Source organism: Meriones unguiculatus, chromosome 3 (genome assembly GCF_030254825.1).
Source record: "Meriones unguiculatus strain TT.TT164.6M chromosome 3, Bangor_MerUng_6.1, whole genome shotgun sequence".
NCBI classification, from domain to species: domain Eukaryota; kingdom Metazoa; phylum Chordata; class Mammalia; order Rodentia; family Muridae; genus Meriones; species Meriones unguiculatus.
In genome coordinates, this window is record NC_083351.1 from 179136386 (window position 1) to 179157808 (window position 21423).

A 21423-nucleotide genomic window follows, 5' to 3' on the forward strand; every position below is an offset into this window, starting at 1 on the left:
ATCCTTAGGTGATAAGGAGGCCTTAATTCTATACCCCAGGAGCACTGTCTTTTTTCCATGTTATCCCTGAGGACTCTGTTCCCTTTCTACCCACTTTTTTTTTTTTATTACTTTTTAGATACTTTTATTTCATTTTTTTAATATTTGTTACATTTTGTTAACTCTGTGTCCCAGCTGTATCCCGCTCCCTCATTCCCTCCCAATTCCACCTTCCCTCCCTCATCTCCACCGTGCCCCTTTCCAAGTCCACTGATGGGGAGGACCTCCTCCCCATTCATCTAACCATTTTATCAGGTATCTTCAGGACTGGCTGCAAAGCCCTCCTCTGTGGCCTAACAGGACTGCTCTTCCCTTTCAGGGGTGGGGAGGTCAAAGAGCCAGCCATTGAGTTCCTGTTAGAAATAGTCCTTGTTCCCCTTACTATGGGAAGCCAATTGGTTACTGAGCTACCTTGGGCTACATCCGAGCAGAGGTTCTAGGTTATATCCATACAGTGGTCCTTGGTTGAATGTCAGTCTCAGAGAAGACCCCTGTGCCCAGATATATTTGGTCCTTGTGGAGCTCCTATCCTTTCCATATCATACTAACTCCCCTTCTTTCATATGGTTCCCTGTACTCTGCCGAAGTTTTGAAACACTGCTAGGTAGAGTCTTTCAGATGCCTTCTGCGGTAGACTCCTGTCATACATTCAATGCACATCCCATCTGTCTTTCTACATGAGAATTGATCATTTTATCCCGTGTCCGTTCTCTTATCTTTTTTAGGTGTATATATTTCACTATGTTTATCATATTTTATAGGCCTATATAAGCGAGTATATACCGTGTTTGTCTTTCTCCTTCTGGGATATTTCACTCAGAATGATCTTTTCTAGATCCACCATTTGCCTGCAAATTTCATGATTTCCTCCTTTTTGATTGCTGAGTAGTATTCCATTGTGTAAAAATACAATTTCTGTATCCATTCCTCCGTTGATGGACATCTGGGTTGTTTCCAGGTTCTGGCTATTACAAATAAAGCTGCTATAAACATGGTTGAGCAAAGTATCCCTGTTGTGTACTTGAGCAAATTTTGGGTATATAACTAGCAGTGGTATAGCTGGGTCTTGAGGAAGCACTATTCCTCATTGTCTGAGAAAGCACCAGATAGACTTCCAAAGTGGTTGTACCAGTTTACATTCTTTCTCTAGTTTTTTTTAGTCTATGTGCTGTGCAAAGTAAGGCTCAGCATCTTTGGAATGAGGACTAGCACCCCAGGCTACCACTCTGGTTGCTCCTAGAACATGCTTTCTTTCACTCCGTAGTCTCTGTTGGGCTTTGCGTGTAGGATCAAGGTCAAAATTCCAATGAGGGGCTCAGGCAATTTTAAATGAATAAAGGAATGTTTATGTTAAGCCCAGAAAAGGGATCCGCATAGAGCTTGGTACTCCGTAGAACTGGCACTCATCAGGTGGGTCCAGACAGAAGCCTAGCTCCTCTGCCCTGATAACAGGACATGGGGGCATTCCTACCTGGAACCCATTATCACATCCATGCCACTCAATCAAAGGTCTGAGGATCAGTGGTAGCCTCAGCAAACTGCCCTATGTGAACCTGAGTCCCCTTCTGGTTAACGCGTGGACTTCACTTGCTCCTCCTACACTTGGTAAGACCTCAGTGATGTTTCTGGTAGCCCCCAGCTCTGGGCAGGGCCTTGCAGTGGCCATGCCCAGGGAGGTGGGTTTCTTGACTCCCAGCAGGGATGCTGTGAGGGCTGGACACACCAAGACTATACTTAACATCAGGAACTCCCTCTCGTCACGAATTGAGGGCTCCCGCTGGGCCCTGACCCGTAAGTGCTGCTGAAGGAGGCGACAGAGCACCAACCAGAGCATTGGTGGTTCAAGACCCCATCCACAGCTACTCACCAATCTGCCGGAACATGACCACCTTTAGTGCTGGTAACAGAACCGCGAGCTCCACCGGGCTGTGTATTAGTGCGGGGGTATAAGATGTATCAAGCCCAAAGAGGCTGAGAGTACCATGTAGAAGGCCACTGGGTCTTTGTGGGGGCCAACCTGAATCATTCTTTACTCCATCCATTAGCAGATCATCTGGACATACTGTAGCCCACCCTTGGGGCTTTTGCTTGACCCTACATTCCAGGCTACTCTCAGAGACCTTCCCACTAGGTGCAGCTAGCTATCCAACCTACTTCTTTTTAGGTGGGTTCTCTGTTCATCCTTCTTGCCTTGAGGCCAGTCATAAAAACAGGAACAAACCTGCACCCTAGGCGTCCTAAAGGCAGTTCCCTCAAACTATGGGGGATTGTCACCCACAAGGGTGTTTGTAAAGAGGAAGCACTGGCCATGTGCTAAGACCTTGATAGACAGGCCTATCTACTTACAAAGCAAAGACAGCTCTTGGCTGGGGATCAGGTGGATCACACCATTCAGGAGTACTCCAAGACCACAGTGTTTGGGCTTCACATGCAGGTGCTTTCAAAACTCAGGCATGAGCCCCAGTTCCTTTTGGGTGCCAGTTTTCTTGGGTGGAACTTTCTTGTTTTGTAGTCAGGATCTCTTTTGTTCCCTTCCTCATTCTGCAATGACCACACTCTCCAAAACCCCTGGGAGTCTGGGCAGGTAACCTACTGCCCCTTAGTTACCAACTGTGGCTCATGCACTAGATGAGGACTTCCAAGGGTGAGGCCAAGTACAGTGGGATATCTGAACCCCCAAGGTGTGTGTGGGAGGTACTAAAATCAAGAAACTGTGGCAAGGATTTGGGATCCAACATTTAGGCCTAAGGAAGGTCTGGGAAAACTCTACACTGTGTTGGCAGAATGGGAGCTGGAGACACGGGGGGAAATGGAGGAGGAAGGCAAATGGACACAGGCCTGGCACACCCAGTGTCAAAGGGGGAACCAGCAAGGTTCCCAACACTAATCTGACCTCTTCATGATTCCAAGAACTCTAGAGTCTATTTTTTCCCTATCAGTAAAAACAGTTTACTACCCATTGGATCCTCTGACTGAGCCCACAAGCCCTGGCTGGGACAGCACTGAATACTTGGGCCCACGTCTGGACATTCCCCCAACACGATCAAGGAGCTCTATAGTGCCTGCTTGATCTCTATTAGGCCTTCGTTGGGAATCCTGAGCAGTTTTGATGTGAATAATCTCTGCACCTATTCAGGCTACTCATTATTTTTTAAGAGAGCTGGACACTAAAAATAGCCGCAACACAGCAAATGGGAGTCATTAAACAGTGGAGTGACAGAATGGGGCTTGCAGCTTTCAGGGCCAGATTAGAGGGGGGGTGGTTAGTGTCAAGCATCACCTGTGGAGCAGGGTGGGTAGTATCCCCCTCCCCCCCAACACAAACTCTGGGCCTGCATTGGGCTAGGGTGAGTGGCAAGGAGGGAGGCTCAGGTCTGCCAAATTGGGGCTTTGATCACCAGTTGATGTAGAAATGGAACCAAGGCCATCACAGTGTTCTGGGCAGCAGTGGCAAACTTCTAGCTTCCCAAGTCTGGAGCTGGGTCCACTTGGCATCCACTCTGGTGGTGGTGCCTAGGATTCCCAACAAGTCTAGAATATTGCTCCCACGATCTTGCCAGCAGTGACTATAGCTAAAAGAGTAACATCTTCCTCTGCAGCAGACCCACAAACTGAATGAACTGACAGGATAGACCTGGAATGGAAAAGCTCATGGGAACAAAGGACAACTCCCATAACATATATGCACTTTAACACCTATGCTTATCCATGAGGTCTGCTCTCCAGTTCTTGTTCAGTGAGGGTATGATGTGCTGGCCTCCTGGGCCAGACCATCCAAAGTTCCCAGCCATTAGGCTGGCAGGAAATATCCCCTTCTCAGGCCTCCATCCTGATGTGGATCAGACCCTGCTGTCCACGCTGCCCTGAGGCTACCTTAACATCTCCTGTCTGCTCTTGCTTGGTTAGCTCAGCCAAATGCAAACCCTCAGCTCTGCACGTCAAGAACCATCAGCAAGCTTAGCAGCTAACGGGTCTGAAGCTTCAGGCCAAAGGTACTGAAAACAACTGTACCTGAGGAAGTACCGTTGGGACTCCCACAGATAAGTTCTTACGTACACACCTACTATAACCAAAGGCTAACATGCCCGACAGGACTTGCATCTATCCGGGTTTCATTTGGCATCACATGGATTTGGTGACTTACATGCTGGACAGAGGTCACACAGGGAAGCGGCAGGTGGTCTGCCAATAAGATTCCTTGGGCCCCTGTAGACAAATGCTACTTACAGACCTAATTCATCGAGAAAGATGAATTAGTCATGTCTGGCTGAAATCAAGTCACCATTTATGGACTGCAGCCCAAAAGCTCTCTGGTGAAGTCTATCTACCTATGATGGAGACATTTGAAGAAATTATGCTTTGAATTCCCTGAATAATAACTCAAAGTTCTTGTTGTAATCCTCCTTAGATCCAAGGGCAGAGGAACCTTAGTCTTGAAGGCAGAATGGAATCTGAGCTCTGTATCTGTATGGATCCAATTTCACATGACTGCAGGCATGGGGAGGTGTGCCATGACTCCCATGTGAACCTGGTTGGCTTTCCCTGCACAGCTCCCCAGAGAATTACTAACAGAGCAGATCATCAAAGCACTTTAAAACCAGATCCTTGCACCAGGAATGTGTCTGATTTTGACATTAACTTAAGATAAAGCCAGGACATCCGGGTTTTGTCAGTGTTGTCATAATCAATACATATTTATGTTTCAGACCCAAATGCTGGGGTCTACAGGTCTTGTTGCCTTTTTTTATTGAGTCTCCAATAAGTAGTACTACAGCCCTGGTTGTCTGCCCACCTGCTGGATTGTTCTGAAGCAGTGTTCCTTACCCCAAACTGTATTCTGACCATGGATGGTCAGCTCAATGGGCAACATCAAGCCACCTGCTCCATGGCTGTCTCTTGCCTACACAGTGATGAAGGCATGACTTTGTGTTCACACTCACCCCAGTATTTCTTCTGTCAGTGATTTTTAGGTCTGGGCCACTGGCTTGAAATTTCACTAGAGTCCTTTGAGGTTAAATGAGATCCAGCCAGTAGAACAAGTGTCTGAGAGCAACATGACCCAACTCTACAGCCCCTGGTAGGTGGAAGTGTCCTGACACCCCTCTAAAAACTCTCGTTACGAGCTAAGATGAAGCATTTCTGAAGGTGGAGTAAGATTCCAGGCTCTGAAAGAGAACCAATGCTGTGGACCAGGCTCCCTTCTGATCTGTTTCCAGTATTTTCCTTTAGCAAAGTGCTCAGTGAAGTTGGTATCGACGCTGGCCACAGTGGTCTTTGCAGCCATTTCTAGGACATCTTAAGATCCTACAATCCATCCTGGTTAAAAAACTGAAGAACAGATTACCAGGTACCAGGTAAGAAGAGCTTTGCAAGCCAGAGACTGCACCAGCCATCAGAAAATAGTTTAATTATGTACAGATGATTGGCAAACTTATTGGAGCAGGGTGTAGGTGCACCCCATATTTGAAGAAGTGACATGAGAGCAGTGCTAGAGACATGTGCCATCCAAGAGGTGACAGCCACCAGACACCAAGTAAATCACAAACTGTGACAGCTGTGGAAGGAATAGAAATCAACACTTTTCCTCTGGGACAAGAAAAAGAAAAACAAAACAACAAATATCAGATCTGAGGAATGCTTTCTCTCCCAGCCATGGAATGGTGTTTGTCCATGATGAACGCAGGGATGGCTGGGAGTACATGGTCCAGGCCCCTAGGGCCATGTCACCTACCACACCTGCTATGGTCCCATTTGTGCCTCAGTCAAGCCAGCAGCATTCAGGCTTCATGAGCAGCTCCTGCAGCCAGAACCATTCACAGGCCTCAGAAGAGGGGCCGTGAGCCCTGGTTTTCAAACTCAGACCATGCATCATTCAGTTCCATGAAGATCATCTTGGCATACTGTTCATATGACTGCCCTGTGGCCTGTGAGAAATGGGGTAAGAGCCAGCCTGACTACTCAGCTCCTTTTGTGTGATATATCCAGCAGGCAGAAGGCCCCTAGAGGATGACAGGCAGAGACACCCCAACCACAAGCCCATGGCCTACCACCCTGGCCCTGGCCCACCACACTTACCTTATCAGGATGCACTACCAGCACGGCACGGCGGTACTGCTTCTTCACCTGCTCGGGAGTCACCAGGTCAGCCATACTCACAGGTGTCCACCGGCTCTCCCCATCCCACAGCACTGTGTGCAGGGTGGACAGCAGTGCACGGATGTTCCTCTCCTTGCCTTCAATCCAGTCCAAAAGCTGCAGACAACAGTGTGCACAGAACCTCAGGAAGGAGCTATTTTTAGACCTCCCTCCCTGCTGGGAAGACGGTGGGCTGGGGAAATCAAGGTAAGCAGCAAAGGAAGTACTGAGGGATGTTCAGAGACTGGAGAGGGTGGGTGCATCATTTCAATGGTTCTGGCCCTCAAGGAAAAGACCACCCATAGGCCCAGAGCAAGATTCTGTGGAGGCCCTTAAGAACATGGTTTGGTACCTCTTTGCTTATCCCTCTAGGAGAACAGGACAGCCATGGTCCTACTCCCCGCCCCATCTACTCCTAGCACCAGAAGGTCCCCAACCAAGCCCTCTCAGTGCCAGCACAGGGCTCACCTCAGACCGTACAGACCAGGTGGGCCGACCTACAGCAGTTTGTGGATAGAAGGTAGTATGGTCAGAGCTGAAACCCCTTTTAGCCGGACACAAACCCCTAATCTCTCCATTTAGCCTCCTGATCCAGGCACAGGGCTCAAAGAGGACAACTGGGACTCTGGCAACCTTTTAGGTAAGAGAATGGCTACACTGTGCCCTAAAGAACTGACTACCACATAAACCTACAGATCTACAGTGGAACATTCTGATCATTGTGCTATGCTGACTCCTTCTTACTCCACGGTGAGGGTCCCACGTCAGTACAAAAACCTAAACAAACTACTGTTCTCACCAGTCGGATGAAACTTTGGTTTTGATGGGCACAAGTCTGAGCTATGCCCTCTTACCAGCTCAAGGACAAGGTCAAGCATGTCCAGATTACCAGAAGCCCTGTATGGTGCCTGCGCGCTTCATGGATGTCCAGTGCCCATGAGCAGCACTATGAGATGCAAACACTCAGTATCATATTGTCTAGAAGTCTGGCTACATGGGGGGCCTGGACCTGGCACCTACCCAGGGCCTCCAGGTGCCAGGTCCAGGTCTCCGGCTGGAGACATTGGCCTTCATAGTGTGGCCTGTGCCCTGGGGGTACCTACCTTTAATTTGAATGGGTCTGTGTCTCTGGCAAGTTCCTGTTTCCGCATCTCTGCCATGGTCTTTGGCCCCTTCTTGTCAGACTTGGAGAAGCCTTGATTAGGCAGCAGATCTTCAAAATCGTTCTCTGAGACTTTTGGCTTTTGGGCTGGGAAGAAAAAAAAAATAGACACATTTTATAGACACTCTGCCTGCTTTTGCTTTGCTCCCTGGGTATTAACAGTTCTGATACCTAGATAGAAAAGAAGAAAAACATGGCCTCAGTGCCATCTGTTAAAGGCCATTGAGAATTGGAGGAGAGGAGCCAGGCCTACAGAGATGCCTGAAGACACCAGCATACAAATCCAAATCTGCTTTCTTGGGGCAGTGTCAGTGAGCAACATAAATACAGCTGTCTTGGCTGGCCCTGAGGGGACGAATAAGAGGCATGCCGATGGCAGACCCAACTTACCAAAGCTGGGCACACGGACGCCCCTCTCTTCTCGGGCCCCAATCACACTAAAGTGAGACCTTAGTTGTTCAGAGGCTCTGGGGGCTGGCTTGGCCTGGGGGGTCCATGAGGTCCCAGGGGCTGCAGGACGGCTTGTCTGCCAGGAGCTGCTGCTTTTGGGAGCGGGGGCTGATGTGCCGACAAAGCCCCCTGCAGGAAGCCCAGGAGGCAGGCCTGGGAAGACACCACAAGACATTTGTAAGCCACTTAGCCAGATGACGAGTTGCTTCTCCTGGGACTGAGAATACTGCGTTGCTGGACAAACCACTGTCACTTAATTGATGTGTTGTACCTAATTAGTAAGTACCAGGGCCCTGAGTAGCCAGGGATACACCAGTGTTGCGGCTAGATGACAGGGTACCCTACATGGACATCTACAGAGGCCTGGTATCCCCATCTGCTGAATGGTCCAGGGGGCTGTCTTGTGTGGACTCTGCCTCACAAAGCTCCTTAAATGTGTAGCTGATTCTTTAACTTTCTGTTAAATGACTGAAATCATAGAAGTTTCAAGATGCATGTTAAGAAGTCTAGACACCTTCACACAATGTCCCCAGTCATGAAGTTCCCTGTGATGGTTGGTGCTGTTCCCTTGTTAATATCTAAATCACCCAGGAGATGACTTCTGGGCATGCCCGTGGGAGATTATCTCCACCCACCTGCCCCCACCAAAACAGGGTTTCTCTGTGTATTCCTGGCTCTCTTAGAACTCTCTCTGTAGACCAGGCTGGCTCGAACTCAAAGATCCACCTGTCTCTGCCTCCCAAGTGCTGGAATTAAAGGCGTATACCACCATGCCTGGCGTGAGGGATTATCTTAATGGTATTAATTGCTGTGGGAAAGATACATCTTAATTGTGGGTGAGATCATTCCTTGGGCAGGGGGTTCTGGACTGAATGGAAAGGAGAAGGTAAGCTAAGTATTAGCATGCATGCATTCATCTCTATGTATTCTGACTGTAAATGTGATGTGATCAGCTGATTCAAACTTTTTATTGCCAAGGAATATTTCACAGTATGAAAGGGACTGCTGTTTGCTTAACCTTCATCCGCAGAAGTACATTGATTTCGAGTTTATTCCATTGGCTATCACAAACAGCTCTTCTCTGCACATTTGCTTGAGTACTTACTTATGGATTTTGTAGACATATAAGCTCATCTCTCTGGGATAAGCTCTGGGGTCCTATGGTGTCTGCATGTTTACTTCTGTAGGAAACAGACCATGAGTGGCTGGGTCACTTCACACTCCTGTAAGTTGCGGATGTGTGGGAAACCCAAGCTGGGCGGTGGTGCACAACCTTCATCCCAGCACTTGTGAGGCAGGTGGACCTCTGTGATTTCCAGGCCAGCCTGGTCTACAGAGTGAGTTCCAGGACAGCCAGGGTTACACAGAGGAACCCTGCCTCGAAAAACAAAAACATAAAAAAACCAAACCAACCAAACAACCAAAGAAACCCAGTTTCTAAGATCCTTGGTATGGCTGCTGCCCGAATCTTCCAGCAGCTGGTGATTCAGCATTGTCTCTTGCACTTATTGGCACACCAGAATTGTTGCTGACGGAACCTTCACCCTTATCATTATCTTTTGTTTTCTCTCTACAGTTATATATTCTAGAATAGAGTTCTTGTTAAAACTGTTTTTGAAAATGTTTTCTTCCCACATTTTGCTTGGTCTTTCCACAGTTGAAGGTCTCAGATCTGTGCTTTCTTCTGCTAGTAGAGCTGCTCTGCCTTACATTCCACCTGAGACTGAAGCTCAGTTTGTAACTAAAACTCTATTTCTTGCCTGTGCAAATCCAGTGGTTCCAGTTTTGTCTCCCCCTTCTGGATGCACAGCTGGGCCTTCTCTTCTAATCCATGTATTATCAGTGCTTGGCATTTGCTAACACCATAGTCTTGGTTTCTGTGGCCAGAGAGTATACCTCAAAGGCAGGGTAGAGCCTCTATATAACTCAATTACAAAAAGCCCCAATCATTCTAGTCTGTCTGCTTTCCCAAATAAATGTGACACTGAACTTGGCTATTGTACAAAAATCTTTGTTAGATTTTGGTAGAAAAAAAACATTACACATACAGATCCATCAACACAAAGCAAAGGGGCAGTCCTGTCACCTAAAAACATTTAGTGTCTCTCTGACAATTCCAACTGCCATGTCTGTGCTGTGGTTCTACTATATTGGCACTACATGTTTTCTTATGTTCATAGTTAAAGGTTCTTTTGTTACTATTTTGAGAAGGGTCTCACATAGGCAAAGTCTGAACTCCTGATTCTCCTACCCCAGCTTTCTGAGTGCCGGGGTTACAGGCATAAGCCTCTATCCCTGACTAGTCTGAAAGTGTTTTTGCAAAAATCAACTATACACAGTACTGTTTTTAGTTTTGGTCTCCTTGAGCTGTTCCTAGTAAAACTAATTGCAACAGACTGCTGTTTGTTGCTCTTAGGTATGTGACTTTACAGTCTTGTATGTTTTCTCTGATCTGATAGGCAATTGTGCAACCTGCAAACAGGTTTTTACCATATGTAATTTTCATGCAATTTTAAATTTTGGTTTCTTTAAAACCTCAGTTATGTTATATAAATATTACCTTGGAGGCTAGAGCTGAGATCACTAAGATCAGCAAATGGGTCTAGGCGCTGAGACTTGGTTTGGCTTGGATGGGGACCCGGAGGGGCTGGGTGACTGGCAGAAGAGAAGAGGGGACCTGGAAAAAGGAGAAAGGCTATTAGACTTGTACAGCACAGAAGGAAACACAGATTTTCAAAGTTCCTGGTCCTCCCTTTAAGTACCAAAGGTTCCACTCAAGGCTTGGTAATATCTTTAAGGACAATGGGAGGGACACATAGAAAATCTGGCAGAGTGGCTAGCTCTCGCATCCACATTGCTCCTCTGGGAAATCAGTGAACACTTGGTACCAAGAACCAGAAAATGTCTTCATTGTTCTTACTTCGTAATACCACCTGCTATAATCTCTCTAAAATACAACTGTCCTTCATGATACAGTAATGTAAATTTGAGACTATTCTAAGCATAAAATCTTAAAAATAATTATTGTACAACTACTCAAAATATTATGCAGTCATTAAAAAATGATGGCTATGGAGATGGAGGGATGGCTTAGTGGTTAAGAGTGTTTGGTGCTAAATCATAAGGACCCAAGTTCAGATTCCAGCACCCATGTAATAACATTTGCACACACAAATAAAATAATCTTAAAACAAACAAACAAACAACTGACAGATATCCATATATAAAAAGCAGGCAGGTTTCTGTTAAGTTTGAGGTAAGCTTGGTCTACATAGTGAGTTCCAGGACAGCCAGAACTAATCAGAAAGATACCACTCCTAGGCATATATCCAAAATATACTCAACTATAAACCAAGGACATTTGCTCAACCATGTTCATAGCAGCTCTATTTGTAATAGCTAGAAGCTGGAAACAAACTAGATGTCCCTCAACAGAGGAATGGGTACAGAAACTGGTAGACTTACACAATGGAATACTACTTAGGTATTAAAAACAAGGAAATTTGCAAGCAAATGGTGGGAACTAGAAAAGATCATCCTAAGTGAGGTAACCCAGAAGCAGAAAGACACATGGTATATACTCACTCATAAGTGGATACTAGCCATATAAACATACTAAAATCTATACTCCTAAAGAAGCTAAACAACAAGGTAAACCCTAGGAAAGATGCTAAATCCTCATTCAGAAGGACAAATGCGATAGACATTGGAAGCAACAGGACAGGAGAGGACAGGACAGGAGCCTACCACAGACAGCCTCTGAAAGTCTTTACTGATCGAGGTATCAAAGCAGAGGCTGAGACTCATAGCCAAACTTTGGTCAGAGTGCAGGGAGTCTTATGAAACAAAGGGGAGATAGAAAGACCTGGAGGGAACAGAACCTCCAAAAGGAGACGAACAGGCAAAAAAACAAAAACAAAAACAAACAAATGAAAAAAAACAACAAACCTGAGCCCTGGGGCCCCTGCAGAGACTGATATCCCAGCCAAGGACAATGCATAGAGAGGACATAAAACCCAGGCTGAGATGTAAGCCAATAGACTCAGTCTGCAAGTGGGTTCCCTAATAAGAGGATCAATGGCTTTCTTTAGCATGAACTCACTGACAGGTTCTCTGATCATCTCCCCCTGGGGGGATGCAGCCTTGCCAGGCCACAGAGGAAGACAATGCAGCCAGTCCTGATAAGACCTGATAGGCTAGGGTCAAATAGAAGGGGAAGAGGACCTCCCCTATCAGTGGACTAGGGGAGGGGCATAGGGGAAGAAGAGGGAGGGAGGGTGGGATTGGAAGAAGACGAGGGAGGGGGCCATAGCCAGGATATAAATTGAATAAATTGTAATAAATGATAATAAATAAAAATTAAAAAAATTATAAAACAAACAAAACAAAACTATTAAGCCAGTGAGATGGACCAGCAGGTGAAAGTGCTTGCTATGTATCAGAGCTGAGGCTGACCCCTGGAGTACACGTGAAACATCTAAATGCGAACGTGTTCATCTGTAACCCTGGTACTTGATGACATGTAGTGTAGAGGCAGGAGAGTTACTTAGAAGATTGCAAGCCAGCTGTTGCAACAGAAATGAGAGGTCCTGCCTCAACAAGGTGGAAAAAAATCTCCAAAAAGTTGTTCTCTGACCGCCAAATGTGTGCCATGGCATGCCCGGGTACCACAGAGGATATAAATCCATATGCATACACAAATATGCAAATTAATAATAATAATAATAGTTTAAGAAGCTGGCCAGATGGCAACACGGTAACGGCACTTACTGCCAAACCTGATGCAATCACTATGCATCACAGTCCCTGGGACCTAGCTTAGGTGTTGAAGAAATGATAGAAGAACTTTATACATCGGTCAAAGAAAATGTTAAATCTAAAAAGTTCCTGACACAGAACATCCAGAAAATCCGGTAAACTAAGAAAAGAGCAAGCCTAAAAATAATAGGAATAAAAGGAGGACAAGATTCCTAGCTGAAAGCCCCCACCTCCCCCAAATCAGCTGGGCATGGTGGTGCATGCCTTTAATCCCAGCACTCAGGAGGCAGAGGCAGGTGGATCTCTACGAGTACAAGGCCAGCCTGGTCTACAATGCAAGTCCAGGACAGCCAAGGCTACACAGAGAAACTCTGAGTAACGTATAGGCAGACATATCAGATTACATCTGACTTCTCAACAGAGACTCTAAAAGCCAGAAGCGCCTGGACATATGTCTTGCAGAGACTACAGATGCCAGCCCAGCTTACTATACCTAGCAAAACTTTCAATTATCGCAGATATTCCATGACAAAGTTAAATTTACACAGTATTTATCTACAAATCCAGCCCTGTAGAAGGTACTAGAAAGAAAACTCCAACCCAAGGAGGTTAATTACACACATGAAAACCTAGCAAATAATCTTAGACCAGCAAAAACAAAGAAACACACACACACCAAAACAAACAAACAAACAAAACCCCACCACCACCACCACCACCACCCATAATTAACAATCATTGGTCACTGGTATCTTTCAATATTAATGGACTTATCCCCCAATAAAAACACAGACTAACAGAACGGATATGAAAACAGGATTGATCCTTCTACAGCATACAAGAAACACACCTCAACATCAAAGATAAACATTATCTCAGAATAAAGGGTTGAAAAAGATTTTCCAAGCAAGTGGACCTAAGAAACAAGCTGGTGTAGCCATTTTAATACCTAACAAAATAGACTTCAAACCAAAATTAATCAAGAGATAGAGAAGGACACTTCATACATCAAAGCAAAAATCCACCCAGATGACTTCTCAATTCTGAACATCTATGCCCCAAATGCAAGGGTAAAAGAAACATTACTAAACCTTAAATCACACAGTGAACCCCACATATTAATAGTGGGAGACTTCAACACCCTACTCTCACCAATGGACAGTCATCCAGACAGAAACTAAACAGAGAAATAATGAAACTAACTGCAGGTATGAATTCAGTGGACCTAACATATCTAAAGAACATTTCACCCAACCACAAAAGAACATACCTTTTCTCAGCACCTCATGGGGTATTCTCCAAAACTGATCATATACTCAGTCATAAAGCAAGTGACAACGAATACAAGAACAGAAAGCCCTACCACCTCATGAAAACTGAACAACCCTCTACTGAATGACCACTGGGTCAAGGAAGAAATAAAGAAATTAAATGAAGGCACAACAAACTCAAACTTATGGGATACAATCAATGAAAGTCATGCTAAGAGGAAAGTTCATAGACTAAGTGCCTTCATAAAGAAATGAGAGATCTCATTCTAAAACTTAATAGCATACCTGAAAGCTCTAGAACAAAAAGGAGCAAACACACCAAAGAGTAGGCTAAGTGGGAAATAATCAAACTCTGAGTGAAATCAATAAAATAGAAACAAAGGAAATAGAAAGAATCAATTAGACAAAGAGTTGGTTCTTTAATAAAATCAACAAACAGACAAACCCTTATTCAAACTAACTAAAGGACAAAGAAAGAATATCCAAATCAACAAAAAAGGGGGACATAATAGATATACAAGAAAATCCACAGAATCATGAGTTCATACTTCAAAAACCTGTACTTCACAAAATTGGAAAATTTAAAAGAAATAGATAATTTTATCACGAGATGCCACTTACTAAAGTTAAATCAAGACTGGATAAACAATTTAAATAGACCTATAACCCCTAAGGAAATAGAAGCAGTCATTAAAAGTCTCCCAAGCAAGAAAAGCCCAGGATCAGATGGTTTTAGAACAGAATTCTATCAGACTCTCAAAGAAGAACAGATAGCAATACTCAAATTATTTCACAAAATAGACACAGAAGAAACATTGCCAAATTCATTTTATGAGGCCATAATCACCCTGATACCTAAACCACACAGACTCAACAAAGAGAATTGTAGACCAATTTCCCACATGAACATTGATGCAAAAACACACAATAAAATACTCACAAACTGAATCCAAGAACATATAAAAAAGATCATCCACTATGCTCAAGTAGGCTTCATCCTAGAGAAGCCCAGAAGCTCTGTAAGGCAAAGGATACTGTCATAGGACAAAATGGCAGCTTACAGAATGGGAAAAGTTCTTCATCAATCTCACATCTGACAGAGGGCTAATTTCCAAAATATATAAAGAACTCAAGAAACTAGACATCAACAAACCAGTAACACAATTAAAAAATGGAGTGCTAATTGAAACAGAGTATTCTTAACAGAGGACTCTCTAATGGCCAAGAGGCACTTAAAGAAATGTTCAACAGCCTTAGCCATCAGGGAAATGCAAATCAAAATGACTCTGAGATTCCATCTTATACCTATCAGAATGGCTAAGATGACAAACACAAGTGACAGCTCAAGCTAATGAGGATGTGGAGCAAAGGGAACACTCCTCCATTGCTGGTAGGAGTGTAAACTTGTACAGCCACTTTGGAAACCAATATGGCAGATTCTCAGAAAACTGGGAATCAATCTACCTCAAGACCCAGCTATAACATTTTAGGGCAGATACCCAAAGGATGCTCCACCATACCACAAAAACACTTGCTCAACTATGTTCATAGCAACTTTACTTGTAATAGCAAGGAACTGCAAACAACCTAGATGTCTCACAACTGAAGAATGGATAGATAAAAAAAAAAAAAGTATATTTACACAATGGAGTATTTCTCAGCTGTTAAAAACAATGACATCATGAAATTTGCAGGCAAATGGATGCAACTAGAAAAGATCATTCTGAGTGAGGTAACAGACACAGAAAGACACTCATGGTATGTTCTCACTTGTAAGTGGCTATTAGCCACAGAGTAAAGGATACCCATGCTACAATCCACAGACCCAGAGAAACTAAGTAACAAGGAGGACTCAAAGGGGTTGGGGGTAGATGCATGAATCTCACTGTGAAGGGGAAACAGAATAGACATCCTGGGTGAACTGGGATGGAGTGTGGTGGGGGCAGGGGTGGTGGTGGTAGTGGTGGTGTCGGGATGGGGGTGTGGATGGGAACAGGAAGGGTCAGGGGGTAGGAGGATGAAGAATGGGAGAGACAACTGGAATCAGGAGGCATTCCTGGGACAAGCTCAAAACCTAGTGCAATGGTAATTCTCAGGGATCTATGATGATGACCCTAGTTCAGACTCCTAACAATGGGGATACAGAACCTGAATAAGCCCCTCCCTTCCAGTGGAGGGAATGGGACACCAATCAAGACACAAAACCTTTGACCTACAATTTGTCCTGCCTGAAAGACTTGCTGGGGTAAAGGTGGTGCAGAAATTGTGGGAATGTCCAACCAATGACTGGTCCAGTTTGAGACCCATACCATGAGAGGGAGTCCACCCCTATCACTGCCTGGAGGGCCAGGACCCAGAGGCTGAATAGTCCGGAGACCTAGGATAGAACCAAACATGACTAGCATAAAAAAGAAAAAGAAACAGATTTCTAATGTATTCTGCTATACTCATAGACTAGTGCCTAGTCCAGCTGTCATCAGAGAGGCTTCACCTAGCAGCAGAGGCAGTGACCCAAAGCCAAACATGAGGTGGCACTTGGGGAATCTTATGGGAAGAAGGGAAGAGAGAATTATAGGAGCCAGAGGGGTCAAGGACACTATAAGAAAACCCACAGAATCAACTAACCTGGGCTCACAGGGCCTCACAGAGATTGAACCACCAACCAGTGAGCCTCCATTAGACTGATGTAGGCCTTCTGCACATATGTTACAGTTTTGTAACTTGGTCTTCTGATGGGGCTCATAACAGTTGAAGCAGAGGCTGTCTCTGACTCTGTTGCCTGCTTTTGGGACTCTTTTCTCCTAATGGGTTACCTCATTCAGCCTTAATGGAAGAGGAGGTACCTAGTCTTACTGTAACTTGATATGCCATGGCTGGTTAATATCCGTGGGAGACCTGCCCTTTTTTGAAGAGAAATGAGGAGAGGAGGGAAGAGAAAACTTCAGTCAGAATGTAAAGAATAGTTAATTTATTTTCTAAAAATTTAAAAAGAAAAAGAAATTCCAAATATGAAAAGAGTTTAATAAAGAACATGAAATAACCCTGCATAAACAAAAACAAAAAATCTGCAACCAAAAGCATATAAAATAATACATTACAACCTCACTTGTAATGAAGAAATGCAAACTGAAAGTACCTATAATCAATGGCTAGCAAGTGGCTCAGCAAGTAAAGACACTTGTTGCCAATCCTAATGACTGGCATTTGATGCCTGAAATTCACATGACAGGAGAGACCTGAGTCCTGACTGCCCTCTTACTTCTACAAATGCATTGTGATACATTTGTATCTCAGAGAGGGGATGTATGTCAAAGACTCTGCAAACAGGACTGTGTTGGACCAAAATATTGTTGTGTCAGCAAGAGAAAACTATAGGTACACAAAAGGGTCAGATGGATATTCACAAATACGAACTACTCCTTGTAATCCATATCATCAACAGGGCATGTTCCGGTAGCCATGGTACACAGCCTTTCTAAGGTCCTTCAGAGGACACAGAAAATACAGAAAAACATGAAGGCACAATGTGGGCAAACAAACAGGGCAACTGTTTACATACAGGCAAGGAACTGTGCTCCAACACATATCTGCCTTCATGAAAAAGCAACAGCATGAAGAATAGGAGGAGCAGACACTGCTGAAGCACTTACAGAGTTTCTGTGCTCCCATCGAGCAAACAACAGAGAAATCTGTCGTCAGCACACGTTAAGGCTGACTAGAACACATAGGAACCTGGAAGCAAGCCCTGTCTTGTCCTCTTCTCAAAAGGGCATGGGGAAACTTCATGGTCACAGTTGGTACAATTTTGAGATACTGGCTAACAGTGAGGCTGGTGGTCATACCTTCTGGTACTGGAATAGAGGCTGGCTCAGGCACAGCAGTGTCAGCCCAGGTATCCCATCCTCCTAGAAGATCTGGATGGCTGGATGAAGCTATCACCTTGCTGGGCTCTGCTGGTAGATCTCCTGGAAGGAGCCAGACAAAAAGGCAGGGCTTAGGTTTTGTGTATGTGCCTTCCCACTCCACATGATGCTTGGGAACCTCTCCCACTCCCAGGCATAAGCAGGAGGCAATCTCCTGGCCTCAGCATATAGCCCAAGGGACCAGCGTGGCTAAGCGGTTGAGACAGCTCAGACACCTGGTAGCTGATACTCTGAACTCACAGGGTTGATGGTCAAAACTGGCTGGGCTCGGCCATTAGCATCTGGCCTCTTTCCTGATGGTCCTGAGGATGTATGTAGCACGTAGCCACAAAGCTGACCAACAGAGAGCAACAGGTAACATCTTCACAGGCAGTGGCGACAATGCTTATATGCTGCCTTTCTGAAAGGGCACTCAGAGTCTTTCTGCCTTTCCCTAAACCTTCCATACTGAGCCCACAATAGGTAAGTGTTGTTGTAAATAAAAGAAATAAGTGGCCATATAATACTTATTTTTAGCCCTAAGATTATCATGGTGGTATTATTTATACTGCTATCACAAATAATAAGATACAGACCTATACCTGGGCAGGGCAGAATGGGGCAGGCGTGGCTAAAGTTCCTGGGATTGTGAGGACGAAGAATCGTGAGAATCACAGGAAACTGACAGATGGAGAGGAGAGGAAGGAGAGGATGCCACAATGGGTTAGCTTGGAGAAGAAACCACGTACGGCCGGGAGGAAGGACTCCAATAATGGCATGAAAAGGCCCAGATGAAGAATAAAAGCAAAAATATTTATAAGATTATGGATGGAAGATAGGAGGATTAAGGAGGACGGCATTGGATGGGAGCCAGGAGATGGGTGGTGAGGTGATTCAGACAGCGTAGGTAGGATTATTTGCCTGGTTCAAAGTAAATAAGGCAATTATAAATCTAACAGGTATCTGTGTCCATAATGGGTTAAATAACACCACTGTGATAATCTTAGGGCTAATAATAAATATTATATAGCCCAACACTCATTTCTTTTATTTAGAACAGGTGAGCGACTCACAGGCAGATTCAGGAACTCCCTGGAGTCTAGGGCTAGTTCTTGTGTCCTCTGCTGGTTATGTACCCACTCCAGCAGGGTGGCACAGCCAGATGTCTTATTTTCTACCCACAAGCCATTTGGGGCAGTCAGCTGTCCTCCAGAGCATACCCTAGACCGTGTGCTTTCAGCTAGGAAAAAGAACCAAGCTTTCTCTCCAGGACAGGGCAATTTCTGCCTAAATGGGCCATGCCTGTTGCTCCAACATGTGCTGACCAACCATTAGCCATCCTGTTGCCTCTTCATAAAGCTAGACCTTCTGTTATCTAACTCGTCATTCCCACTTCCTGATTCTTTCTCTGCTAGAAGCTGCTGGCAGAAGTAGGCTGTGCTAGTCACAGCCACAGTCTCAGAGCCAGAAAGATGTCCACTAGCAGGGCCGGTAAACAGCAGTGGAACCTGTCCCAGGTTTGAAGTGACAGCTTAAGGAGATGAGAAAAAGACCACTGTGTTCTTCTGGGCCTTGAGACGCCCTGGACTTTGGGAAAGTCACCAAGAGCTAGAAGTTAGGCCCAGTGCACCAGAGTTGCAATAGACAGAAGGTCTTTACAGCCCCTGTTCCATTCTCGACCTCTATCTGCAGGGGCCTGCAGGAAGAAGGTGCTCCTAGGCACTTCCAAGCATAAGCCTGTGGCTTCTCTGTAGTATCACCATGGCCATACTCACCCAGGTGCAGAAAGGTAGTGCTGCAGGATGGGGGTGGGGCACTGTGGGTGGATGGGAAGGAAGCTGAGGAAGCTACAGAGTCAGAGTTAAGAAAGTCTCCAAAGAGATCAGGCTTGGAGCAGGGCTGGGTGTCCGAGTTGGATGACAGCAGAAACTGGTCAAATGGGTCCACTAGGAGACAAAGGCAGGACAGGGACACACATTATACCTTCGCCTACATCCTGGGAGCTCTGTTGCCCTGCCCTCAGGCCTCCACTTTCCCCAGCAACATAAGCTCAGATCATCCAGCAGCCCACCCAGGGACACATGGACCTCCTAATGTCCCACAGCTTAGGACTGTCCCACGAAGCCAGAGATGGAGGTCCTGGCTTGTGAGCTGAGACCAGTAGGAACTGATTGCGTGGGTTCTCCAGAAGGCAGTTCCCTCCCTCCAGATGTCAGTGTGATCCTTTTCTTACATGACAGGAATGGTTAAACCATGTTCATTACTATGAAGCCAATTTTCTGCATAACTGAAACGCATACCAGTGTCAGGGACTTTTCCTTGTAGGGTGCTCTGCACCCCCAGAAGAGGAACTGGGCTTGTCAGCAGTAGAGGAGCCTCACCACCAAGCAGGTCACCAGGAGGCCCCACTTGAGCAGCATCAGATGGTACAAGAAAGCAGCTCAACAGGTCAGTGTTGTTGGATGGGACCCCACAGGCCTGCAAGGGGGCAGCAGGCTCTGAGTCCGCCTCAGAGTGCAGCCCCAAGAGATCAACACCCTCTTCTGGCTGTACAGGCTCCTGTGGGGCAGCCAACATGCCCACATCAAACATTAAGTCTTGCTGTCTGGTCCCAGCTGCCAGCCTTGGTGTATCTTCTCCAGCCCCTGGCTCCCTCTCCTCACTGGGGAATGAAGCCTCTTCTTCATCTGACACTTCACTTCCGTCTCTGTTTGCAATCAAGACAGACTGACTCTCCTTAGGAGAGGTATTATCTGTACCAGTCTCTGGTTCTTTTTCCTCTGTGGAAAGAAAGCTTTCGGTTAACTGACCCACATGCTGGGGTAATTGTAGCAGAACAAACAGGGCCCAGGTTGCAAGCATACAGCCAACACGAGGATCCTCGTGCCCACTCTAGTGGACCATCTTGGGCCTCAGAGCACATGTCTTGAGGCTTGACCTTCACAGACCACCATGGAGCCACAATGCTGGCCTCTATCCAACAGCAAAGAAGTCAAAGAAGGTTCTAAGATTTTTCCCCAGCCCCTCCCTCAGCCCAGCCTCAAAGAGCCTCTCCATCACTCTGGAAAATACTTGGTAAACCACAGCCTAGCAGGAGACATACCATAGCACTTTTTTGGAAATTATTAAATAGGAGTGGCATACCCTGGGATATAAGCTAGGGAGGCAAGTTCAAGGTGAAAATCATAGGTGTTTACTTGAAATAACCAGGCTATGAGACATGAGGAAAGGACTAAGATGCCCAGTAGAAACTGGAGGCAGTAAGAAACAAAGTAACTCCCTACCATAGTTCATTTATCCCTCTCCTGAGGCCCCTGCTCTGCTCCTTAAGAGCCCCTGATCCTCTTAATGAAACTGTGTGCAGGAACTTGGACAGCAAATGACTTTAAGTTAGTAAGGAAATGAAACTGATACCCCAGGCTTTGTGGGCATACACACGTGTGTGTCTACTTCAAAGAATATATAAACTGTTCTTAGTTTGTATGCCAAACAACAGAGCTAAATGTGTGGCTCAGGTGAGGAGGATTTGTCTGACATGCATGAGGCCTTGGGTTTGATCCCCACTGACATAATTTCTTCCAAGACAGGCCAATGTGTAGTAGGGTTTGCAGCCACTCTAAGAGAGACCTCCACTTTGTTTGAACCCAGGAAGTTCACCCTAAGTACCTGAACTCAGCACACGGCTCTTGCAGAATGTTGCAACTGT

At 45.5% G+C, this 21423-nt stretch overlaps 1 protein-coding gene across 4 annotated transcripts in view; it reads right to left on the reverse strand.

The window, feature by feature from the left end:
• Nucleotides 1-5420: 5420 nt before the first annotated feature.
• The window catches only part of Gak (cyclin G associated kinase), a 57072-nt gene continuing 41069 nt past the window's right edge, over nt 5421-21423 (reverse strand). For all 4 annotated transcript variants that reach the window (XM_021651816.2, XM_021651817.2, XM_060381116.1 and 1 more), the window contains 8 exons: nt 20018-20497; nt 19493-19663; nt 17658-17780; nt 10347-10463; nt 7727-7939; nt 7278-7423; nt 6115-6291; nt 5421-5963 (listed from right to left, as the gene is read on the reverse strand). In XM_021651816.2, coding sequence (XP_021507491.2) covers nt 5862-5963; nt 6115-6291; nt 7278-7423; nt 7727-7939; nt 10347-10463; nt 17658-17780; nt 19493-19663; nt 20018-20497 — 1529 coding nt within the window. In that variant the 3' untranslated portion in view covers nt 5421-5861. The remainder of the gene's footprint in view (nt 5964-6114; nt 6292-7277; nt 7424-7726; nt 7940-10346; nt 10464-17657; nt 17781-19492; nt 19664-20017; nt 20498-21423) is intronic.